The 26,431-nt window shown below is 42.2% G+C and overlaps 1 protein-coding gene across 1 annotated transcript; it reads left to right on the top strand.

Annotated features, from left to right (window-relative positions):
- The first annotated feature begins 1,019 nt into the window (after positions 1-1,019).
- SQLE (squalene epoxidase) lies at positions 1,020-17,066 on the top strand. The gene is made up of 11 exons (XM_041460671.1): positions 1,020-1,316; positions 3,415-3,667; positions 3,958-4,138; positions 6,805-6,901; positions 10,048-10,161; positions 10,955-11,126; positions 11,865-11,960; positions 12,516-12,658; positions 13,792-13,888; positions 14,343-14,430; positions 15,218-17,066. The coding sequence occupies exons 1-11, from the start codon at positions 1,026-1,028 to the stop codon at positions 15,408-15,410; spliced, it is 1,725 nt and encodes a 574-aa protein (XP_041316605.1). The 5' UTR covers positions 1,020-1,025; the 3' UTR covers positions 15,411-17,066.
- The last annotated feature ends 9,365 nt before the right edge of the window (positions 17,067-26,431 follow it).

Genomic DNA, 26,431 nt, shown 5'->3' with positions numbered 1-26,431 from the left:
GTGTCGCTGTCCAACTTTCCAATGTCGCTTCCAACTCAAACCCTTCCATGGTTCTCTGATTTCTCCGCTGGGCGTTGCTTTCTTTCGTGTTCCCCGAGCAGGGCACACGGCCATGCGACCGCCCCCAACCCTCGGCCTACCAGCGCCCCTCAGCGACCCCGCCCCTCACCCGTCACCACGGCAACCCCGCCCCGCCCTTCGCGTCACATCGCCCGGCGGGCGCAAGCCCCGCCCTCCAAGGGCTCCGATTGGTCGGTGGCCATGGCGCCATCTCGGCATAGCGCCGCCGATTGGCCGGCGCCGCTGAGGCACGGGCGCGCGGTGCCTGCGGGGCGGCGGCGGCCGTTACTCATTAGCATGGCCGCGGCGCCGCCTCTCCCGCGGGCCGCCCTCGCCATTCGCGCCTGTTGCCCCTGGTTCCCTCCCACACCCCCATTCCTGCCGCGAGGCGCCGCCGGGCGCCGGGATCGAGTCAAGGAGGGAGGCAGCGGCACCGCATCTCCTCTCCGTGAGGCGGCTGCGGGGTGCCCTGGTGCGGGCAGGTAGAGCAGAGCATCAGCCGCGCCCTCCTGGGCGTGCACCGGCCTCCCCCCGCCCCGCGCGGCGCCGCCGCCTCGTCACTGGGCGTGAGGGCTCCGGCAGCATCACCGCCGCCAGCGGAGGAGAGTCCCGGCACCGAGCGGGGCTGGGCACGGCGGAGGGGTGACCGGGGGGCGGTGAGGCGAGCTCCAGCTCCTCCGGCATCGCGTGTCCGGGAGGAGATTCTTGAGAAGACGTTTTGTATATTGGTTTTTTTCCGCTTTCGGAACCTCTGTCCAGACTCCTGTGGCAGCCTGGCGAGGTGGGGCTTGTTCCGTTTCTGGGGCTCCTTGTTTTTCCATTGAAATCTCCCCACCTTCCACTGAAGAGGAAATCGTCGCTTTTCTGTAGATACATTTTTTCATCCCTTCCACGAAACCCTATTTTCGGCGGCATCCATCTGCGGCCGAGCTTTGGAGCAACAGCCGAGATCAGTGACCCTCAGGATGTGGACCTTTTTGGGTATCGCCTCCTTCATTTACGTGTATAAAAAGTGTGGAGACCTCATGACTTACGCTAATAAGGAGGTGCTGCTCTCCGTGCTGGTGTTTTTCTCGCTCGGCTTGGTGCTGTCCTACAGGTACCACTTCAGGGGGCCCAGGCAGCGGCAGCAGCAGAAGCAGAAGTCGCACCTGGGGATGCTCTCTGATGTGCTCTCAGCATTGCCGCTGGTTGGCTTCTTCTGGGCCAAACCCACCCCGGCGTCTCAACAAGTTGAACAACCCAAATCCAGAAAGGTAAGTTGGATTAGACACGGCACGTGAGGTGAAAGGTCCTGCTGCTCTTCCCTCTGGCCACTGACCCTCTGCCCTGGTGAGGGAAAAGAGCAAAGAGAGGGGTGGACAGGGTTTGTCTTTAGATGCTGGATGTTTGATTTGTCATATTTTGTGTCAGTTTTAGATGGCAAAAGAAAGAGTGAAACTTACTTAAGTGGTAGACCAGGGGGTTTCTAGTATCAAAACAAATATGTTTTAAGAAAGATTTGGAGTAAAAGATTATCGTAGTAGCAGAAAAATATCTTCAGTTGCCAGTCTGTTGTAGAGACGAAGGACTGGAGAATCTCTCCTATGACGAGAGGCTGAGTGACTGTCCAGCCGGGAGAGCAGAAGGCTGTGTGTAAATACCTGAAGGGAGGATGCAAAGAAGGCTGCGCCAAGACTTTCCATCAGTGCCTGGTGACAGGATGAGAGGTGCTGAGCACAGACTGAAACAGAGGTTGTTTGCTCTGAGCATCAGGAAGCACCATTTACAGTCAGGGTGACTAAGCACTGCAACATTCCCGGAGAGGTGGAAGAGTCTCCATCCTTGGAGGTATCCCAGACACGGTCCAGGCCAGTCTGCTCTGACTGACTGCCCTGCTTGAATGGGGGCTTTGGACCCCATGATGTTCAGAAGCCTTTCCAACCTCTGCCATTCTGTAATTCTCTGATGACCTTCCTAATATTTACGGATAAAACACATTTGTTTATACAACTGCAGATAGAGTTACTGGGAAATGATTGCTGACCTATTGCTTGTACAATAGGTGCAGGCCCTGCTCAGATAGTCAGTCTGTTCCCTTGAGCCCTGCATGAGCCTTGCTGTGGAACAAATGGAGAGCTGTAGGTGGTGTCTGGAGCTTAGCTGGAGTTCTGCCATCCGAGACTGTGAACTGGACATAGATACCCAGTACATCTGTGGTCAGCACTACTTGGCTACTTTCCTGTGTACTTCTGGGCAATTTCACATGAGCGTTGACCCCTCACACAGAGGTACTTGAAACTGGTTTTGGCTGCAAGTCAAAGGTTTTTGCTTTTTATGGTTTTTTTTTCCTCTTCAAGCCTACCTTTACCAATTTCTTGTGTTACCTGAATTCAGGCAGTTAGTTTTGCACTCTGTTGCTGTACTGCAGATATAAACATGACACTAGGTCACTAAAAATTCTGGTGTCAGTGTGTTTCACTGATGCAATCGTATTTTTACCAATGTCAGCACTGCAGTGCTGAGGCATTTGTGAAAGACTGAATTGAACTCTCATCTACCACTTAGAGAAAGGATTTGCTGCTTTGCACTGGTTGCCCTTAAAATTATTTTTCACTTTGAAGCATATGTGATTAGGTGCTGTTGGGAAGGTTATAATACAGCTGATTTAAGATACCACTTTCTGTATTAACTGATGTCCAGTCCAATATGTGTCATTTCTTAGCAGCTTTAAATGTAGATTAATGGTGATTTTTGCTTATACTTTTAGATGCTACATGAGTTTTCATTTCAGGACTACTTCTTAAAAGCATTTTCCAGGCAACTGCTTCTGCTAACACTTTTTCATTCTGAATATTACCATAAGTTGCTGGTTAGTTAGTTAGGTAGATTCACTTATAGTAATTATAATAATTTAAAAGGAGTATGTTTTCCAGAGGAATACATTTTCCAGTAAATCTAATACCTTTTTAATTAAAAAGTGCTAAGGCACTCCATGCTGGCGTGGTTCACTGGCATGAAGATATCAGTCTTACTTTATGGGACAAGAATATGGGACAGCCTTTTCTTCCTGCCTTTTGTAGCAGCTTTCAATCTCTGACAGTTTTGTTTGTGCTTTGTCTTGGATCAGTAGGACAATGGTCTTGATTTGCAGCAGTGTTGGTTTTTCTTTTCTCTGCTCGTTGTGCTTTTGTTGCCTTGTAGCGTATGACAGATTCAATTTTGGACAAAACTAAACTGCAAGATGCCTTCTAACTACCAATGCACCCTCAGTATCCTGGCTCAGAGTAGAGCTGCTCCAAAGTCAGCCCTCTTGACAAGGTTGTGGTACATATCCATTGGCATGTGTAACTTTGTTGGCTTTGTTTTCTAAAGGGTAAAAGAGAAGTGAACTTCTCAGATGTATATCTGACAGAGACCGCTCCAAATACAACATTGTCACCCCAATATGATCCAGAAATTATCATTGTGGGATCAGGTGTCCTTGGTTCTTCCTTGGCCACAGTGCTTTCAAGAGATGGAAGGAAGGTGACTGTGATAGAGAGGGATCTGAAAGAACCTGACAGGATAGTTGGAGAATTGCTGCAGCCTGGAGGATTTAATGCTCTTCGAGACTTGGGTCTTGAAGGTGGGTACATTTCAAAGTGTAAATAGATCTGTAGCACAAGAGTTACTACACTCAACAATGTATTTATTAAAAGCATGCCTACAGGAAAAATTAAGAAAAACATTATCTACACTTAACATTTGAATTAAAATCGCTTGTGTATTTCCAGTTTGCTATTTTGAAAATACTCTTCTTTCAACATGTGTATTTTGTTTAAGAAAATTGGACCCTGTGTAAAGAAATGCCTTTAATAAATAATTCAGCTTTCTTAAAGACTTGTTTTAACCCATCTGTTGGCTTTTATCTTGCAGATACTGTAGAAGGTATTGATTCACAAATAGTAAATGGTTACATAATTCATGATCTAGAGAGCAAATTGGAGGTTGAGATTCCTTATCCAACATCTGAAGATGGACGTGTGGCCAGTGGAAGATCTTTTCATCATGGCCAGTTTATCATGGGTCTCCGAAGAGCAGCTATGGCGGAGCCCAAGTGAGTCACAGTTGGGATCCAGAGATTCAGAAGCATTGTTCCCATCATTTCCATGAGATTCCTTTACCGTTTACCAACACGGAGGGCCGTGATGACGTGATGAGCAAGAGTGAGAGAACATAGCAGCTGTAGTTACTCATTCTGCTCTCTGTAGACAAGTTCTTAAGTTACATACACATCATATATATATATATGTATATATATATATCACGCTTTGGGACAACTTAATCTTTAAGGGATTATGGGCTTTAAATATTAGGCAAAATATTTGCCCATCTGTGTGAGAGAACAGTTCACAGGTGCAGGGTTGATTGTCTTCTGCTGATTCTTGGGTTTGGCATTTTACCAGAAACAGTGACCTTTTCTTGGTGAGCAGTGCACAGAACTGCTTTAAACAAGGCATGAGTGGCAAATCTGCCATGATTTGTTAGCTCACAGAATGGTTTGAGTTAGAAGGGATGACCTTTCAAGGTCAGGTAGTCCAGCCCTCCTGCACCGGGCAGTAGCATTAGCTTTTCCACTGATGTTATCAGTGATGATAGAAATCAAGCGTTTACATTTGTATGTTGTTTTGCTTTCTTTTTTGACAGCAAGAAGTAAGCCAAAGTAACTAAAAAGGAGCATTTAATGGAAGTAGCTCTTTCCAGTTAATAATTTGTATGTTTCAGAAACTTGAAGACAATTTCTTTTCATACTTAAAAGAAAAAATTGGTGTTTTCTCTTAACTGTTTTCTTTCTTCTATAAAAGAAATCAGAAGTAAACTTTTATAGAAATAGAAGAGATTCTTTGTGCTGCTTTCTGTTTGGTATTTTTTTTGTATTGTCTTTTTTCCCCCCTAAATAATTTTTTCCCCTAAGAATATGATAATGCCATATGTCCCTTGTAAAGGGGCATATGGCATTATCATATTTTTACCTAACATCTTTATTCTGAGCTGGAAAATTGCTTTCTCCTTTTATATTTGTTATATCATATGAATTACTAAAAGTGGCACTAAAGATAGCAGCTCTGTAGTAGAGTTAAAATTAATGGTGACTGTGTTCACTAGCTCTGAAAGCTAAAGCCTTCTTGAGGCTGTAAGTTCAATGAAATTTGGGCATCTGAGTGCTCAACTTGTGGGAAAAACTCCAGTAGCTGTATGTACACAGTCTTTGAAACACAAGCTTGCAAAAATCATGTTTGTGACTTGAATGAAATTCTTTCCCATTTTCCACACACTCCTGAATGTTTGTTTTGTGTATGCTTGCTTGCTATTTAACTTGTGGCATAGAAAATTGCATGTTTATGTGCAGTGAAAGATCAAAAACTCTTAATAGTGCCAGGAAATTTTGGGTTTTATTACAAAGCTTTTGAAGATATAGGGGATAATTGTTAGTGATTAGTATATCTTCTTTGTAAGCACTAGGCAATATGAATGTATTTCAGATCACTAAAGTTATTTTTGCAGCAAAAAGAGGTAGGACATAATTGGTTTATAATAATAAACTAATTGTATATAATTATAAATTCACTTACAGTGGATGAGAACGAGAAGAAAAAGTGAGCACTTAGGTAACTGAAATGACAGCTATAAAAGACACTTAGAACTGATAGGATCTGCAGAACTCTGATTCCCTGGCATGCTGCTGCAGTCCCTTGCTGTTGAGGTTTCTGTTGAGTGCTCACTCATAACCATTCATATATGATACAGCCAATGTGCCTGTTTCCTGTCAAATTAAGCCAGTCATGAGCTGCTCTGAAATGTCTGTGCTGGATGCCAGGGGAAAAAAAAAAAACATTAATTGAGATGCTTGTGTTCCTTTTAAGAGCCTGAAATAGAAAGCTGTTTTATTCTCACTTGCACCTTTAGCTCAGTTCTTGAAGTTGTGGAATTCCATCTGGATATGGAATATTTGCAAGAGATTCAGTGTCCTGTTTCGAGCTGCTAAATCTGAAGTGCTGTGGTCAGGTCTAACAGCTCAGACCCAACAAAGAATATAAGTTTAGAGAGATTTAATTTCTGAACTCAAAATAGCTCTGGTTGGGAGATAGAAGCAGGTAATGCTCCACTCGAGCTTAAGTGTTAGCAGAACTTTAAAAGCATAAATAGAAGAAAACCAAAACTCTATCCCAAATTCCTGAGGTGACAAGCTAGATATGTGTCCTAAGCAGGTTAGGTTAGTTTGGACTGCTCTGAGAATTATGTGCCTGACTTTTATCTAGTGCTCATGTTAAAGGTTTAAGTGCTGCTGATCCTGCTCTTTAATTCTCCGAGTTAGTTCTCACCTGCACTGTCAGCGATTCATCGATTTTAGCAGGGATGACTCAGTGAGCTCCCTGATTTCTGACCATTACTAGGTGTGAAACTCATCTCAGCATCTCTCACAGGGCTATGGGGCACAGCTGGGGACTCTGCTAAGTGACAGGATGTTTATGATAAACAGTACAGGTTTTAGAATGTTCAGGTATCAAACCAAAGGTTTTGATAAAAAGTGAAATTTATGACCAACACTTTTTGATATTTAATGTGGCTTCAGAAAGTGTTCAAGAACCCTTTTTTTGTGAAATATAAACCATGTTGGCAGAGACAACATTACTGAAAATTTGGTTTTCTGGCTGTGTCTGGTGCCTTGAAATGCTGGCATCATTAATCCTTTTCTGTTTTAACCCCTCTGTTTCATTTCAGTGCAAAATTCATTGAAGGGACTGTGTTACAGTTACTCGAGGAAGATGACTGTGTTGTGGGCGTTCAGTACAAGGACAAAGAAACTGGTGACACTAAGGTAAGAGCTTTCTGTTACAATCTTTGTTAAACTGTTGAGAAAATTGAGGGTTGCTTAATATATATACTTTTTTAAAAGCTTGTATTTCAGAGCACTGGTACAGAAATAGTATAGTTATCAAGAATATGAAAAATTCAATAAAGGAAAACTATTTTCTAGTGCATACAGTTTGGGAATATGGGAATTCTTGTTATAACTTCTTATGAAGCTTCTGCTTTCAGTTTCTCTGGGGAATTCAGTTCATTATTTGTTTCATTATTCATATGTCTGGAGTTTAAAATCTTTCAAGAGTTCCTCATGAAAAGAACAATATATTAAGATTTTTGCTTCAGCCATGTGTAGTGGTCTGCATTTCCACATGTACTTCCACCATCTAGTGAGGGACTGAAAATGAAAAATTTACCTATTGATAGTGAAAGCTCTCTCTTGTCATTTCTTGGATGGCAGAATGATAATTTTGACATATTTTAATGTTAAACTGCTGGCTAAATGCTATGAAACTGTGTGAACTTGGTTTGGGTAGAACCCCTGTACTGAAGTCCTGGATATGCTGCCTATTCTCCAGGAAAACCAAATTTGTGATCTTCTTTGTGGACTTTGAAGTTCCTTCATTACCTAAAGTTATGTAGATGTACTCTGATGGGAAAGATGGGAATCTCCTGCCTATGCCGTGCTCCCCTCCATACTAGATGGAAAAAGTTCCTGAGTAGCTGGAAGATCCTGCTCTGATCTCTTAAGATCAGAGATCATCTTTCCATCTCTAAGTCATTTAGAGATGGGACTGGTGGCACAGAACCATATAGGAGAGAGCCTTTTAAAAGTGCTTGCCAAAGCTGTAGGGGAGCAAGCTGGTTTTAGACAGCCCTCAGGTAAGTGCCATTTCAGCCCACTTAACAGCTAAGTGCTGCAATAGAGCGGAGAAGTAACAACATCCTTGACCTCTCTTGAGGTAGCTGGAGGAGGAGTGAGTTCCAAGTTGTGTTCCTTGGTCTGTCTTACCTGCCATGTAATATAAAGGAAACTGTATTAGGAAATCCACTCTAGGAGAATAAGCCACTGAATCACAGATATGGGAAAGACAGGGAGTCTGGAGAAGAGGAAGATTTTTTTGCAGGGAGAAGGGTGTTTGTTGGGATTTATTACCCAAATTCAATTGGCTACAGATATGGGAAAGACAGGGAGTCTGGAGAAGAGGAGGATTTTTTGCAGGGAAAAGGGTGTTTGTTGGGATTTATTTCCCAAATTCAATCAATTATCATCCAGGAACATAGAAGGGTGTTTTTGTTTTATTTTGTTTGAGGGGTAGAAGGGGAACATGCATATTTTATTTTGAGTTCTGTTTTTAAGCTTCACACACTTACGGATGTTATCGTCATAATTTTAAGTGTGTCTTATTTGAACACTGGGTGACCAGTATTCTAGCCTGCATCTTTGCTGAAGGTCTGGATGTTGTTCTAAAGGCCTTAAGTTTCCTGTCTGTGTACTGGGGATAAACAAATTCATGTTTTTGCTCTGAATGCTGAATTTCTGTGGCTGGAAAGAGTGGTTTCATTTGCTGGCTTAGATCTCCTTTGATTTTAGAAATCTAGTATATAAGAAATTTCCATTAAACATTTCTATTTACTGTGTTTCCCTACCTGTGTGTTTTTACAGCTAGGAAGCTCTTAGCTGAATAAAAACCCCAAATCAAGCCTGTTTACATTCCTTAGCCTGCTTTTATAAAGGAAAGAGGCTGTGTTGTGTATATGTGTTTTTCTGTTCTTTCCATCCTACATTCTCCACCACATTACCTCTGAGATTTTTATTCTCTTAAATGAGGTTCAAAGTAGCCAGTATGCTAAAGGTCAACTTACAGTTTTTTTCAAAACTAGGCAACTGAATAGACTCAAGGTTAGAATTGTAGTGTGAGTGTTCTACTCAATAGACAGCAGGAAACTCATATGGACAGGTGACTTTGGTCTAATTGCAGGAAAAATTAGAGCTTGCAATCATCCTAGCTAGGAATCCATAGGAAGGAGGTGAATCCTTAGTAGAGGTAACTCACCTCAGGAGCTCTCTTCTATAAGCAGAGACACCATAAAACATGTTTTACCTTACTTACATCTACTGTCATCTGATTTTTTCCAACTTCCCTTCACACAGCAAAAGATGTTAAGGTTTGTGTGACCAAGTGGAGTCAGACTTGAAGACCCTTTTGAGTTCCCCCCAACTCAGAATATTCTATGATTTTATGAATTCACTCCAATGTTGGTGGCAACTGCTCATAGAGGAACTCACTCACAGTGACTCACCCATACTATAGTAAAATATTTCCTAGAAGTGCTAATGAAACACAGTGTGCTTTTTTTGCCTTACTTACAAACTGAAAGCTTAAAAGGAGAAATACTTTTTACTGCTTATGCCAAGCATATGAAATCACTGAAAGTTAAGGACTAACGCTTGTTGTAAATCTGTTGTCATTTGAAGTTCAGTCACTGAACATATTGACACTGAGAAGGCTGTAGATAGAAGGAAACACCTACCTTTAAATGCTTCCTAGTATAATAATGTTGTTGTATGACCATAAAAGTAAAAGGCATAAAAATACATTTTAGTAACTGGAATTATTTGCTTATGTTTGAGAAGAATGTATGTGTTAAACATTAAGAATTTGTACAGACCTTCAGGCTGAACCTGATCAGTTCACTCAGATTTGTATTTTGTCCATATGTGTACTATTTGTTATAGCTCCTGAGTAAATTTGGAGCTGCTCAGAGCTCCCTGTGTGGTCTTTTAAAGAAGAGCCTGTGTGCTTACAGCTTGTCAGTTTGTTTTACTTTGGTTTGGTTTTCTTTAGCTGCTTATACACAGTTCTTTAATTTGAAATTCTTTTTTCTTTTTTTCTTCTGAAGAGCATTACAGCCTGAAGGGAGCAAAAACTTCTCCTTATTGTATTTTTTAGTCTAAGTTTCTACACAGTTCCCATAGTTGTGTATTCTAAAAAAGCTGGAGTATGTTGTTAGATCAGCTTGTGTAGCAAATAGATAAGTATAAATACAAGGAAGGCAAACCCACAGTATTTTTTAATACATATGTTGGGAATTGCTTCTCATTGTTCTGTAGCAAGATTGACAGTGTCTTATCTTTATTTTTAATTTATGCTGCAGGAACTTCATGCTCCACTTACAGTTGTAGCTGATGGACTTTTCTCCAAATTCAGGAAAAACTTGATATCCAGCAAGGTTACTGTTTCATCCCATTTTGTTGGTTGCATTTTGAAGGTAACTTTTATGTATAGTACTATATAATGCCCTATGCTGTTGCTGAAGGCGGGGTACCTTGTGACCCATGTAAACATGTTTGCCTTCAGGACCTACAAACTTCAAGAGACAAGGTGGTGTCCTGGTTTTGGACTGGGAATCTGGGTTGGTAGCTGGGTGGTTGGAGAATCCAGGTAGAAATCCTGTCTGGTTCTTTCACTCTGTGTCTGCTGCATTAAATGATGCATTAACAGCAAAAATAATTAAGGGAGAACAAACTGAAGCTAACAGAATTTTCAGCAGACTGGGAACACTGACTGGTAGGAACTCCAGTACTTTTTGGGTCTCTAATCCAGTTAGCACTGCCCAAGTTTGTCCACTTTTGGAATCTCCTTTAAGACCTCATCAGATAGGGCCCTGTCATTCTTCAGTTGGTGTCTCCAAGTAGTTATATTTAGACTAGTGGATTTCATTCCCTCCCACCACTTTCTTTATGAAAACAAAATTACCTTACTGAAAACTACTACATTGATTATGTTACATGTTTTTAATGGCATATATGAAATCTTGGTGAGGCATTCAAATGAAATGGATAAGTTAGTGATTATAGTAAATACTAAAATGTATTGGCAAAAGAATTGTTGCTACACTGAAATTCAGAACTTCCTTTTTGAAAACACTTCTTCATTTAAGAAAATAATAACACAAGCTTAATATGATACAGGATTTTCTTTAAAAGTGTTTTGTGTGTCTGATGCTTAATACCCTTTCATTAATCAGTCTCAATCTTTCTTCCCCTTCTTTTCTTTTTAAGGATGCATCACAGTTTAAAGCTAATTATGCTGAACTTGTTTTAGCTAAAACAAGTCCAGTGCTAATCTATAAGATATCTTCAACTGAAACTCGGGTCCTTGTTGATATTCGAGGGGAAATGCCAAAAAATTTAAAAGAGTACATGATTGAGACCATTCATCCACAATTACCTGGTAAGTCTGGAAAGATTTCTAGAGAATTGTCACATTTAAATATGTCAAGAAAAATGAGACACATTTCATTGAATTAATAGAACTGTGTAGTTTTTTCCATGTGCACAGTCACTGTTTCCACACAGAAGTTTGTTCAGCTCACATCTGTGAGGTCAGCAATTCAGAAGGATTATATAAAGCTCTGGAGTCCCCAGCACAGGAAGGACATTGACTTGTTGGAAAGAGTCCAGAGGAGGCCACCAAGTTGACCAGAGGGATGGAGGGCCCCTCCTGTGAGGAGAGGTTGAGAGAGTTGGCTTTGTTCAGTCTGGAAAAGAAAAAGCTTTGGGGGGACCTAATTCCAGTACCTGAAGGGAATCTACAAGAAAGATGGGGCAGAACTATTGACAAGGGCATCAGTGACAGGACAAGGGGGGATGAGTTCAAATAGACAGTAGGTTTAGATTAGATATTAGGAACAAATTATTTACTGTGAGGGTGGTGAGGCACTAAAGTTGCTCAGGGAGGTTGTGGTTGCCACATTCCTGGAGATGTTCAGGATGGGGCTCTGAGCAGTCTGGTCCAGGGAAAGTGCCTCTGCTCATGGCTGGGGGGTTGGTGCTATATGATCTTCAAGGTCATATTCCAACCCACACAATTCTGTGACTCTGTGATATCTCAAAGAGATTATAATGGATTGTATACAAATGATTTGTGTCTTTGTCTAACTACTGTAACTAAAATATTTGGTTGTTGCAGATCATTTAAAGGAGCCATTCTTAATAGCAGTTCAGAATGATCGTTTAAGGACTATGCCAGCCAGCTTCTTGCCTCCCTCAGCTGTAAACAAGAAAGGTGGGTATTATGAAATAAAAGGCAGAAAAAAGGCATTATAAGCATCTTCTGGGGCATAGGACTTGTTGTCTTAGATGTATATTTGTTGTTCAATATAACTGCCTCATAAATCTTCTATAAAAATAATATTTTGAAAATGTGTATCTTGGGCCAAATTTAACTGGAATGTTTACATTGACACCAGATGTTAAATTAATGCCTGCTTTATCTGTAAGTTTAATTTACTCAGTTGCTCAAGTTTATACAAGTGTGGCCTTTCTAAGAAAAAATGATAAAAAAGAAAGAAATTTAGTGTAAAAGTGTGTTCTTTGACACATGAACACACATACCTATAGGGAAAAAAATAGTTTGACCTTGATTATCTTAAAGCTGCTTTAAGCCTTTTAATTTAAAGACATACTTTGTGGTTTTTGTGTTTTGTTTTCTAGTTGTTATACATCTTATTTTCTGGTGGGAATGAATTCTTAGTAAGTTTGACATTTTTTATAGAGGATTTGAATTTTAAGATTCCATAATGGTTGTGCAGCATCCTATTGTTCTTTCTCTTCTACCTAGGTGTTCTTCTTTTAGGAGATGCATATAATATAAGACACCCTCTGACTGGTGGAGGAATGAGTGTTATTTTAAATGATGTTAAAATATGGAGAAGTTTGCTCCAGGATATCCCAGACCTTTATGAAGATTCGGATGTTCTTAAGGTGATTCTTTATTTTGGACTTATTTTAGACAGCTTCTGCTGCAATTCAGTGACACACTTCTAAAGTTCTATGCAACTCAGAGTCAAGTAAGTTATTGGTGAGGCACAACAGTTTTCAAAGCTTTGGCTAGAATAATCAGATATCAGGCATTCACCAGTGGAGCTGTGGTCTTTAACTGCTGTGCTGGATGGCAAGAGGCAGTTTCAAGACTTTGCACACTGACCTGCTGTGTTTTACTTCAGGAGACTGGTGTGCTGTGTCTAGTCAGGATGCTTTGCTAGGATAACCTGATATTCCCATTTGCCTTTTAATAGGGCATTTTTAACCAGATTGGTCCTAAATGTGGTGGGTTTGAACCATTACACTTGTGTGAGTGGAACTTGGACAATAATGAGCTTGTGTACCCAGTCTTTCTAAAGACATCTCAGCCTCCACTGCCCTCCTGCCTGCTGCATTAATCTGAGTAGTAAATGAGAAGGGATCCATCCTTCTTTCCCAGGATCTGCTCCATCAGTATTCATGCAAGGCTTATTTTTTTGTGATACTTAGTCACAAAGTTCTGATGAGTAAATAATAAGATTTATTTATTTGTTTTCTGGTTTTAACAGTGCTAGGCGTATTGTCTTGGCTAAATTACAGCATAATTGTAGACTGCAAGCAGATGATTCCAAAAGTGTATTTGAAAATTGAGAAGCGTTTAGAGGAGCCCTGAATGCCAGGACAGTTCAGGACTTACCTGACAACATGCAGACACTTATGGCAGCTAGTCACCTCAGACTTGGTCATTTCCTATTTATTACCAGTCAATTGAGGGAACTAGCTGAGCATTATCTTTCAAGTTTCAGCTGTATTCCAGACATCATCCTACCCCTGTAGGATGAGAGACATGCACTGGAACTACCCTTTCCCCCTTATATTTAAGGTAAGGGGAGTCTGGATAACTGGTTCAGAAAGTTTTTGAAATTCCTTAATGACCTAGCTTGGAATCAATCTAGCACATCACTAAATCCCTTCTACATGTCCATGAGCATGACTCTTGCTGCCTCACCACTTCGGGCATCTTTTAAATGTTCCTTTGTATTTACTGACAAAGATATTTATTTTTCTTTTTTCTTTTCTTTTTTTTTTTTCAGGCAAAAAGAACATTTTACTGGTCAAGAAAAAAATCTCATTCTTTTGTAGTGAATGTTCTTGCCCAGGCACTTTATGAACTCTTTGCTGCCACAGATGGTAAATACATCTTAAAGTTAACTTCTGATTAATTGCAACTTGGTAAATAAATATGACTGGGAAGGGGATATCCATGTCTCTGTGTGTATGTACATATATATATATATAGTTAAAAATATATTAATCAAATAATTTTCATAAGTTTTCTTGTGTTCTCTGCCTAGTTTTTTAGACACAGTTTTAGCAATGTGAAGGCAAGTCTGGAGTTAGGACTAAGTAACAAACCAAAGAAAAACTCCAAATAAAACAATAGTCAGTTAATACAAAAATATGTAGATATTCTGTAAGACTGCACTTTGTATAAATAAAAGCAGCTTAAAGTCCAGCTGAATTGAACGGAACAACAGTTACCAGTTACCAAAGTCCTGGATTTAATATCAGTATTGTGCATGCAGAAAAATGTTTCAGCATGTGTTGATTATATTTATTTTATTAATTTTAATTAATTTTGTAGATTCCTTGCATCAGCTAAAGAAAGCCTGTTTCCATTACTTCAGACTTGGAGGAGAATGTGTTGCAGGTCCCGTTGGATTGCTCTCAGTGTAAGTTCACTGTGCTGGCAGTGGTTATTGGGAGCCCCTGAGAGATCTGCTTTGCTCCCCATCAGGCAGCTCAACACAGGGAGGATGGCCCACATGAGCCTAGGTTTTAAGATTATACTGAAGGTTGGAGCTTTATTAGAAATTGTGTCTTTAAGTGCTGATTCTTTTTTTTTTAATTTTCTTTCTCTTTTTTTTTTTTCCTGCATAAAAAAGGCCACTAAAAAGCTGGTGGCCCCTAGTGTAGGTGGCCCAGGAATTTGAATAAGGTAGAGAGGTCCAGAGGAGCTGGTGGGATGTTTCCTACTTGACAAGCTGAGAGTAGTGTTGGGTGAGGCCTTCCATAAAAAGTTGTAAGGAATAGGGAAATCTCTAGCTATGAAGATGTTTGAATGACCCCTCAGAAACTTGTGAATGCACAGTAAATCCTACTACTCTGAACACAGGAGAATGTGTGCTTTTGTATTTCTCTCCTTTTGGACTGAGAGCTAAAACCTGTTTAAAATATTCCTCTGGGGGAAGACAAAGAGTAAGAGGTAGACAAAGAGTACTAGAAATGAAGAGAAAGCAGCAGTGTACATTGGCTGTGCTGTAGAAAGGAATGCAGAGTGTGGAGCAGCCCAAGAGAACCAAGTTTGTATTTTTCAGTTGAGTTGGCAAGACCAGATCTGCTTAAATCAGAAGGGGGTGTGTGATCTTGAGTGGAGCTCTGTATTTGTAAAATGGAAATTTTTCAGTTCTTTCCGATTCTGTTTATTTAACTAATTTTATCTGTTTATTTTTAATGCAGGTTATCTCCTAAACCAATGGTACTGATTGGTCACTTCTTTGCTGTGGCCTTGTATGCTGTTTATTTTTGCTTTAAGTCAGAGTCCTGGATCACCACGCCTCGAGCAATTTTTAGTAGTGGAGCTATTCTTTACCGGAGCTGCTCTATAATATTTCCACTTATTTACTCTGAAATGAAGTATTTAGTCTATTAAAATCCAGGGGAAAGTGACTGGAGGAAGAAAGCATGAAATTTCACAATGCCTTCAAAATCTTTGGACATGTATTATTTAATATTGTATCATGTTCTCCTCAAAATGCAATTTTCTTGATAAGGTTTTAACTTAATTTTGGTTTTGTGGTTATATACATATATATTAAATGTAAATATTCTTTTCTTTGCAATTTAAGTTCAAAAAGGAGTTAGCTGTTTACAAAGACCATAATTAAGTGTTGACGTGGTAGATAATTGCCAGTTTTGACAGAATTTCTTTCCTTGCTTTATGCATTGCTGAGTGCACCACTAATATTAATAAATTGAGAAGTGAAAACTGTAAACCATATGCTGCTATTATCCTTCATGCTTTTTCCTTCATGCTTTTTTCTGTTCAGTAGTTCCATAGACTTTATTACTGTGAAATAGTGTAACATTCTTGATTTGGTTATTCATTAGGATTTGCATCTGTTCTGTTTCAGTTGCAGCGAAGATACTGGTCTGTTGACACTTAAAAGGACGCTGTAAAGGATGTCAGATCTTGATGTGTCACGATACCTTTAATTTCAGTTACTCTTGCAAGTGCCATATTGCTCTTCCCAACTCCTTCTTTACACCAGAATTCATTTTAACAAGTAATAACCAAATCTTTGCTTTGTTGGCTACTGCAATGCACTCAGGTAGTGAAAGCACATGTTTTTGAAAATTTCTTCTTATCTCATTTCCTTTCAAAACCTTGAAAGTTTGGAGTTGTTCTGCTTGGTGTGTGTGCAACTGAAGTTTAACACTGCCATGAACTGAAGCACAGCAACAAACTGTACCCACTGAAACAAATTAAGTCCAGAATATTTCCAGTAGACAGTAATCTTTAATATTACTTCTGAAAATTAATGAAAAGCACCATGAAAGTGTCCTTTTAATACTTGGAGTGTGGTGGGATTATTTTTCCTGTAAGAATTACTGCATGCTACTAAAGAGTTCATTCGTGTCTATTCCTATTGGTCACTATTCCTCTCAATGTTATCGTGTGATTTCCTTTGCTCTTGTGCATCTGCATTTTCTCTACCTTTGTTATGATTTGTTTGGGTATCACTGTATGGCTCTGCTCTTTTGGCTTGCCTAAACAATCACATGTGGGTGCAGCCAGCAGTCTGGAGAGTAGTAACAGGTTTTTATTCTTCTGTACTGGTGAAACTGTGACTCTACCTTGAAAATGACAGATTGCATAAGCTGTGTATAAACATCCATTTTATCTTGGACTGTGAAAAAAATCTGTGGAGAGACTTTATTTAGTATTTTATTTGATGGATATTTCAAATGACCTTTTCTTTTCCAGAAGCAAAAGTATGTATATTTTTCTAACCATGATCACTTTTGATACCCTCTTGAAATTACACTCATCATGAATATGTCTATGTTGAAACTTTAGGGTAAAGTACTAATATTTTGAAATATCATTATATATGGTAACTAAATTATGCCCCTTTAAGGGTACACAAAGTTTGCAGGATTTATACAAGTGTTTTCAAAATTTGTGACAATTTTGAAAATATTGATTAATTTTACATTTTTTATTTTTTTATATTATTTGCAGTCAGTCTCTTTAAAATCATGGATAAGAAGTCCTGAGCCAAATACACACCCTCAGCTTACGTAAATAAAAAGTTATTATATCTGTACATTATTTTTCTTGTGTGTCTCTGGTTAAAGAGTTTTGTTAAATTCTAATTTATCTGCTTAAATTTACATATATATGTAAGGACTTTCTCCTTTCTTGTCCTGAATTTAGTGCCTGGTTAAGTGTCTTGATCGGGATAGCCATCACTTATTGGAAATTGCTGGGGGAGAGACAGATGATGTGTGTGTGTGTAAGAAGGATCAACCTGAAAATATGACCATGAAATGGCTGCGTGCCTTGTCCTCAGGACAAGAGGAAAGGCTTACTTTGAATTATCAGACAGAGTGGGATTGCTGGGACACGGAGCAACACAGGATTGGGCTTCTGGCTGAGATTACTGATGGGCTGGTCTTTATGTTGTCTGGGTGCCTACTCCAGCTGGTGGTGGCCCACCAGCTCTGCCCCAGAGCTTGAAATTCTGCCCTGCAACTCTTCTGTGTTCTATAGAAGTTATTTTCTCATGGATGCAGAGGGATGTTGGGTGGTGGAGGAGAAGTCATGAGAAAAGCAGTTCTTGAGTCAGCTGGGACTAAGAAGAGTAAAGCTGGCAGTGAGTGAGTCATGTCCATAGGTAAAACAGCCAAAAATTGAATCCAACAGCACCTAGTGCTAAGCCACAGCATGCAGCAGATGATTTGTAAGAGTTCTGATTTTCATTCTCTACACCTATATGCCATAAAAAAAGCATGTGAGGAAGGTTTTGCCACAGGCATGATTCAGAATCTGAGAGGAGCAGAATGCAGGCATATTTGATGCAACTTGTGAGTTGTCTATTATTTTCTAACTCTGAAGAGGTTAATTCAAAGGATTTCTACACTGCAACATTTAATGGCAATGATGTGCCGTTAGGTAAATGTTGTGGGCACAAAGAGATAGGAGTTGTGGGATGTGGTTATCCCTCTGTTCCAGGACTGCTGCAGCTGCTGGAGAGGGTAGAGGACAGAAGCGAAGTAGCTACATAGTGGTGGGTTTGTAGATGTTCACATGGTGCAGGAGTATGAAAACTTGCTTGTAGTGGAAAGAGATGATGGTATCATGGAATCAGAGAATCATTAACTTTGGAAAAGACCACCAAGATCAAGTCCAAGCTTTGACTGAACACCTCTATGTCAACTAAAGCACAGCACTAAATGCCATATTCAGTTGCTTCTTGAACACAGGGGCGGTGAGTCCACACTTGCCTGAGCAGCCCATTCCAGTACATAACCGCCCTTCCAGTGAAGAAACTGTTCCTGATGGACAGCATGAACTGCACCAGGCACAGCCTGAAGCCATTTCCTCTTGTCACTGATTGCTTGGGAGAGGAGACAGACCCTGACCTGGCTACAACCTCCATCAACGCAGTTGTAGAGAGTGATAAGGTCCCTCTGAGCCTCCTTTTCTCCAGGCTAAACACCCCCTGCTCCCTCAGGACCTCCTCACAATATTTGTGCTCCAGACCTTTCCCAGCTCCATTGCCCTTCCCTGGGCCCACTCCAGCACCTCAGTGTCCTTCTTGTAGTGAGGGGTCCAAGACTGGACACAGGATTTGGCTGCTGCACTGCAGAAGGGATAGGTGGGAAAGGTGTGTGGAGCATGCTGTACTGGCTTTCCATGTGTAAATTGTGACCTTTGCTACTTCAAAGGCTGCTCACGAACCTGTGTGTTGGTCTTTGCTGTAATACTGTTTGTGCTCATGGGCTGTTTTGTGTCAGTAGGGCATTAATTTACTGTTGGGTCACAGTCCTTGTACATGCTGCTCTCTGAAACCAGCTTGTGTATCCTGGACAAAAGTGAAATCCATTCAATCCAGAATAAAGATGGGCAGTTGATAAATGATTCATCCTGAAATTCTGGCTTGCTCAGCATGACACAATACTACATGGAAAATAGTGTCAGCAGTTCCTAAACAGTTCCCTGTGGAGATCCAAAGAGCTGCACCAGCTCTTGTGCTGTGCAGAGTGAACAGAGGCATGACTAAGTTTGCTGAGATGAAATTACTCAAGGTACTGACAGTAAAAGCTGACTGGGTATCTTAAATGGTAACTGAAATCCACTGTTAATATAAGCAAAGTAACGTAAATAGGAAAAATAATCCTGATCATAAAATAATTTGTTTTGGAAGGGCTGTTTAAATCTCATCTACTCCAAAGCCACTGCAATGAGCAAGGGCATTTTCAGCTAGATGAGGTTGCCCAGAGCCCAGTCAAGCCAGATCCTGAAAGTTGGTAGGGTTGGCTGTTTACCCTCTATCTCTGTGGGCAATCTGTTCCAGTGTTTCCACATCCTCATTGTAAAAACTTCTTCGTATTGCTAGTATACATCAGCTCTTTTTCAGTTTAAAACCATTGTCCCTTGTCCTATTGCAGTGTGTCCTGCTGAAAAGTTTGTCCCCATCCTTCTTACAGAACACTGTCAAGTACTGGAAGGCCTCAATAAGGTCTCCCTGGCACCTTTTTTGAGGATGAACAACTTTCTAAGCCTGTTTTCATTGGAGACTGACTTCATCCTCTAATAATCTTCCAGGCCCTCCTCTGGCCCTGCTTTAACAGGTCTGTGTTGTCCTTCGTGTTCTGGGCACCCCAGAACTGGATGCAGTTCTCCAAGGAGGGTCTCACAAGAGCAGAGCAAAGGGGGACAATCAACTCCTTTGCCCTGCTGCTTTTGATGCAACCCAGGATACAATTGGCTTTCTGGCCTGCTGGGTCATGGCCAGACCCCCATCTACCAGCACCCCCAAGTCCTCCTTGGCAGGGCTGCTCTTGAGCCATTTGTTCCCCAGCCTTTATAAATACTGGGAGTTTCCTCAATACGTATGCAGGACCTTGCATTTGGCCTTGTTGAATCTCATGAGGTTTCCATGGGCCCAGTCCTCAAGTCTGTCAAGGTCCCTCTGGATGGGATCCTGTCCCTCAGGTGTGTCAGCTGCACCACTCAGCTTGGTCTCATCTGCAAACTTGTTGACAGTGCACGCAATTCTGTGTCATTGATAAAGATATTGAAGAGTATTGATGCCAGTTCAGACCCCTGAGAGACACCACTCATCACTATCTCTCTCTGGACATTGAGCCATTGACCACTACCCTCTGGATGTGACCATTGAACTTGTTCCTTATTCACAGAACTGTCCACCCACCAAATCCATATCTCTCCAGTTTAGAAAGGATGTAGTGGGGTACCTTGTCAAAGGCCTTACAGAAGTCCAGCGAGCTGACAGCTGTAGTCCTTCCCTTGGCCACAGATGAAGGCACCCCACCACAGAAGGCCCCTGGGCTGGTCAGGCAGGACTTGTCCTTAGTGAAGCTGTTCTGGCTATCCTGAATCACCTCCCTGTTCTCCATGTGCTTTAGCACAGCTTCTAGGAGGATCTGCTCCATGGTGTTCCCAGTCTGACAGTTCAGTAGTTCCCAAGGTCCTCCTTTTTACCCTTTTTAAAGATGGGTACATTTCCCCTTTTCCAGTTGTACGGACCTGACTGCCATGATTTTTTGGATACCATGGAGAGTGGCTTGTCAACTACATCAGCTAATTCCCTCAGGTTCCATAGACTTCTGTTGTGTTGAGGCTCCTCAGGTTCCTCACAAACCTGATCTTATAGTGGGAATCACTGTTCCCTCAGTTTCCATCCTGCTGTCTGTCCACTTGAGAGGCATGGAAGAGAGGTTTCCATTGAGGACTGAGGCAAAATTTGCTGAGTACCTCAGTCTTCTCCTCATCCCTTGTTACCAGCTTCATGGCCTTGCTTCTTTCTTAGACCCTCCTTTCTGGTTAACAAACCTGTAAAAAGCCTTGTTATTCTTTGAGTCTTGCCAGGTTCAGTTCCAGCTGCGTCTTGGCCTTCCTTACCCCGTGCCTACACAACCAAACCTCATCCCTATACTTTCCCCCAGCTTACCTGTCCTTGTTTCCACTGCCTGTTCTTTGGCTTCTTGCCCTGTAGTTTGACCAGCAGGTCCCTACTCAGCCACACCAGTCTCTTGCCCTCCTTGCCTGATTTCTTGCTCCTGGGGATTAAGAGCTCTCACACTCTATGGAAAGCATCCTTAAAGATCTGCCAGCTCTGTTCTGCTGCCTTGTTCCAGAGGGCAGTTTCCAGGCGGTCCTATTGTCCTAAAATTCAGGGAGGGTCCAGATTTTACTTTTTGCCTGACCCATATTCCTCAGGAGTGTGAACTCCACCACTGCATGATCACTGCGGCCCAGGCTGCCTCCAGTCTTGATGTCCCAGATGAGCTCACTGCATTCACAGCCATCAGGCCCAGCATTGTATCCCCCCTGGCAGGGCTGGCTCTTACCTGGCTCAAGAAGTTGCCCTCCATGCATTCCAGGATTCTCCTGCACTGCTTACAGCTTGCTGTGCTACTTCCCCCGTAGATGTCAGGGTGGTTGAAGCCCCCTGGCAGGACGAGAGCCTGCGAGTGCGATGCCTCCTGCAGCTGGAGCAGGAAGGCCTCATCAGTTGGTTCCCCTTCTGCAGTGGCCTGTAGTGGCACCAGCCACAAGGTTCTCGTCTCGATAGCCACACTCTGGTCACGGGATCTGTCCCACCAAGTTTCAGCAATGGTCTCAGCTTTCTAGCAGCACAGGGGCTTCCAGCTCATGTTCGTTGTGTTCATTGGTGTAGAGGCCCTTCAGCTGGGCTGTCAGCTTTGTCATCTTCTTAGAGGGACACCTCTTAATTCCTTTGAGGTATTTCACTGGTGTTTCCCTGATTGCTTCTATTTTCCCAGGTGTCCCCGGCTCATCTCTGTTAGATTTACAATGCTCTCCAATGTGGTCAACACGTCTAGAGCCACTTGTCTGAGGGCCCTCACTAGCACTCTGTCCCTTTAACCTTGGTGCATCCTCCCACAGCTTGTCACGGGCAAGCCTGATATTATCCCTCTTCCCTGGCATCTCTAGTTTAAAGCTCTATCAATGAGCCCCACTGGCTCCTGAGCAAAGAGCCCCTTCTTTTGAGAAAGGTGAATATCATCTGATGGCAGCAAGCCTGGTGCTGTGCATTGTCAAAGGAACCAAAATTCTGGCAGTGACATCAGCCACAGAGCCATGAATTAGACTGGGTCCATCTCTTTCTTCTTGTTTTTTTCAGCAACTGGAAGGATAGAGGAAAAAATTATGTGCTCCACGTTCCCTCACCAACCAAGCCAAGGTGCTCAAGTCTCTTTGGATGACCCTTGGATTGGGATGTTGCATCTCCACTGCCACCCACATGGAAACCAGTAATGGGTAATAGAGCTGTGTCAGGCTAGAAAGTTTCCTAGAGTTTTCCTGAACCTGGACCCCAGGGATGCATCAGACTTTCCTAAGAGGAGCATTTATCCGGCATATTCCCCTCTGTTCCCCTTAGAAAGGAATAATCTACAACTACAACCCAACTTTTCTTCCTCATGGAGGTGGTTGTGATGTCTTGTTTAGGCCTTTCTGACCCTGTCGATACTTCTGGTGTAGCTGGACCTTCATCCTCATCACAAGTTGAATGGCATTCCATCTCCAGAGCCTCAAACATACTGTACAGAGGCACCTGGGAGAGTGAGATGGACAGGGAGGGATTTCATCGGCTGCCCAGGTAAGGACTTTACTTTTTATCCATTTACTCCTTGCTTTGGAGCAACTGTTTTCTGTCTGATGGGGGAAAGATACAGGAGACCTTGATCATATTTTTTCTGGTGGTTATTCCTGTCTCAGGGAGGCAGGTTCTCCCAGTCTGTCTCCTCCTCAGACTCCCTGATGCTCCTTAACCATCCTGCTCCTCTCTTTAGCTGTGCCACCAGGCTGAGCTGGTCATCATCCACCTGGTCACACACGTATTGTTTGTGCTGCTGTCCAGTACCAGTGATGATTGTGGAACCCAAGTGAGAGTCTCCTGGAATCACCATGACTGGTTCTCTCCATGCTTCCATCCAGCTGGCAGCACCAGATAAAAAGGTAAACAGGGTGTTGGAAATTGTTAAGGAGGATTGCTAAAACAAGCACATGACACTTTTGTTTCAAACAGGCCTTTGCACTGACTGGTGTATGGCAGAGCAGGAGCTTCAGGCAGAGTCAACAGAAGCTGCAGAGTGAAGTGCTTGGCCTTTGCCAGTATCATTTTCAGAAAGTAGAGATAGTGAAGGGCCACAGAAGAAGGGACTTCTGGTATTGCATCCAGGTTTTAGAGTTTAAAACCCTCTTCAAGCACAGGTTATCTATCCAGCAATGACAAATAGCAGAACCATGGGTCACATGTGGAAATACTCATTAACGTTAAGGCAATAGGAACATGGGTAGTCAGCAGCTCTTGAGAAGCACCCAGTGGGGTGTGTTGAACACTCATCCAATTTTAGATAGTTCCACCTATGCTATTAGAGTAGCTAATTTGTTTTTGTTATGGGAACATACAAGTCTTCTTTGACTCAACACCTTGTTTATCTGTGAGCCATTCTTACGTAACTACAGCTTTTTCAGGTTTCTGTGATGCAGCTGGTTTCCTTCAGGTGCAGATTCACATCCTTCATTCAGGCAAGGGCATCTTAACACTCTCTTCCCTGGTGTGGTTTCTGATAGCCCTGATGTAGGGGCTGATACTTATATGGTCCTGAAAATTTGTCTTGCCTAGTAAAAGTATACAGAATTGTACATACAAGCATTGACTTCTAACTGGTGTCAGTACACTCATGGCAGTACTGGTGGTGTGAGTTTGAGTTCATGGGTGCTTCTAGGCTATGAGGCTGGATTCTTTAAGGGCAGGACAGGCAGGGGAAGCTTGCAGAGGGATAAGGGTCCATGGTCTCTGCTGTGGCTTGTTAGCATGGAGGCTTCACCTACACTGAGAGACACCCAAGGACAGTGGTTGCCCCTGCCCGTCCCTGGTGGTGCTCTGCCTATGAGGGCCTTGGCATAGGCTCCTCCCGGGTATGACTTCAGGGAAAGGGGAATAGCCTGGAGGAGGGATCATTGCCAGCACTGGGTGAACCAGACTGCTGTACTTTGGGTGTGGGCCATGCTGCACCACAGGATGGGTCCTGACATGTTTTATGCAGTTGTGAATCAAGATCCTGGACACAAGGTTGATGTGGGGCTCCTGGGCACAGTGCTGAGCACTGGTTCATATACTTTTTATGTATGGCATAAATGTACCCTTCACCTATATTTCAACATAAATTAAACCCTGCTATTAAGGTTTTAAGTTACAAAGTCTTACCACATTCTTTATGACTGGATCTATTTGCTGCCTCTGCATTTCCTATGCCACAACAGTGCTTTGCTCTTGTGTCTGCTGGAGGAAACTCTTGCAGAGGAGGGCACTGGTAAGAAGAAATTGGTTGCTATTTTGGGAATGTGGTGGATGTGCACAGATTTTGGCTAATTTTGGCTTTGCTTTTTAAATGTGGATTGAAATGTATTTTGTTGATGAGGATCCCATCTTGACGCACAACCTGTTGCAGAAACATAAAATCCATCAAGATTTGAGATGACATAGGGTCACCTACAGGAAACCTTCTCCAGAGCCCCTGCCTCCTTCTGCTCTTGAGCCCTTGACAGCTTCAGTGGCTGTGATTCTGTTACCCTTGAGCCTTACACTGCTTTTTCTAGGCCTAAGTTTTCTTTTTTCAATTTGGAATCAACAGGAAGTGAGAGAAACTTTTGCCACAGGCTCTCTTGGGATGCTGGCAGTCACTTGTGCTCCCTGGTGTCTTTCCTGATGCTAGAAAACTTTCCTGACTAATGCTGCCTATGTGTCTTTCTGCTCCAAGCTCTCTATCTCTACTGACATCACCAGGCAGGAATCAGATCCAGTACTCGAGTTTTTCTGTGCCAAAGGTGAGCTCTGAAGTGGCACCACTGTGGCCACACAAACTGGGCAACCACAGGTATTTATGGAGGGGTGGAAACTGGGGTGTTCCCTTACTACAGTTTCCTGTTGTTGTGGTTTAACCCCAGCCATGCCCCAGGCAGCTGCTAACTCACTCCCTCACCAGTGAGATCAGGGAGAGGATTGGAAGTGTAAAAGGCAGAAGACTCATGGGTTGAAATAGAGACAGCTTAATAGGGAAAGCAAAAGCCATGCACACAAGAAAAGAAAAACAAAGAATTAATTCACTGTTTACCATGGGCAGGCAGGTGTTCAGCCATCTCCAAGAGAGCAGAGTCTCATCACATCTAACAGTGACTTGGGAAGACAAACACCATCAGTCCAAACATCCCCTCCTTCTCTTTCTGTCCCCCACGTTATATCCTGAGCATGATGTCATATGCTCTGGAATATCCCTTTGGTCAGTTTGGGTCACCTGTCCTGGCTGTGTCTCCTGCCAACCTCCCCTGTACACCAGCTTCCTCACCAGCATGGCTGTAGGAAAAGCAGAAAAGGCCTTGGCTCTGTGCAAAGCCCTGCTCAGCAATAATGTAAACATCTCTATATTATCAACCTTGTGTTCAGCACAAATCCAAAACACTGAGAAAAGGACTACCTCTACCCCAGCCAAAGCCAGCACACCTTTGTACACAAAGGGCACTTGCTGGTTCTGCAGGGCATACATGGAGCTGCTCTATCTTGCTGTAATGCATTTGGTAATTACATTTTCTATCCCATACAGGTTAGTTTCTCCTGCAAATGACATCTGCAAACAGACAGTGCATATAGACGTTATGTGCAAGCCCAGCTTGGGATAATTAAATCAGAGCTCTCTTGTTTCCATGTGTCAGATCACATCAGCATCACCCAGCATCATTCTACACCATACAGTGCCTACACACAGCACCTGTCTGTAGCACATGAAAATGAGGCTCACAAGCTGAGAGCAAAATGAACCTGTTTATTGCAGAGTTAAGACAGTACCTGTACACTTAGTGTGAGAATCTCTTTTCAGTCCTTCGCACACAACCCAGCTGCAGGCTGTAATAGATCCGTCAGCCTGGCAGTTTGTTAATTTCCTCAGGGTTTGCAGGCTTTCGAAGAAACAGGATGCTTTTTCTGTTCTCAGATAGTGTGTAATCCAAGTTATTCTGTGCTTCCCAAGAACTTTCTGCAGTGTCAGACTTTGCTGTTTCCTTTCACCTGTCTGCTACTGTATTTGTCACATACCATCTTTATAACCAGATAAATTAAAGCCTGGAACAGGGAGGTATTTCTCCTCTCAAGCTTCTGCATTACCAGTCATCACTGCTCAATGCTGCTAAGAAGACTCTTTTGATTCCAATATTGTGGGGAGCTGCACAGCTTCAAAATATCCCTATAATCTGCTTTTAAGAAATGGTATATCTCTAGAAGGAAATAATCTTGACTATCTCAGTATTTGGTGAAGGTGCTTATTTTCTAAATGCAAAATAGAGATGGACATGGCATTCAAAGAAGTACAAGGTTTAAAAGACAGAAGCATGCAGAA

The sequence above is a fragment of the Pyrgilauda ruficollis genome, unplaced genomic scaffold, assembly GCF_017590135.1.
Source record: "Pyrgilauda ruficollis isolate IOZ18807 unplaced genomic scaffold, ASM1759013v1 scaffold147, whole genome shotgun sequence".
NCBI lineage: Eukaryota > Metazoa > Chordata > Aves > Passeriformes > Passeridae > Pyrgilauda > Pyrgilauda ruficollis.
The sequence above is the reverse complement of the archived record's forward strand: the minus strand, read 5'-3'. Positions and strand labels throughout refer to the sequence as shown.

Bases quoted from the DNA above. Each gene is read 5' to 3' on its own strand.
- SQLE (XM_041460671.1), top strand. From the start codon at position 1,026: ATGTGGACCTTTTTGGGTATCGCCTCCTTCATTTACGTGTATAAAAAG. The intron at 11,127-11,864 runs GTAAGTCTGGAA...TGGTTGTTGCAG, and splicing joins CATTCATCCACAATTACCTG to ATCATTTAAAGGAGCCATTC. The intron at 14,431-15,217 runs GTAAGTTCACTG...TTTTTAATGCAG, and splicing joins CCCGTTGGATTGCTCTCAGT to GTTATCTCCTAAACCAATGG.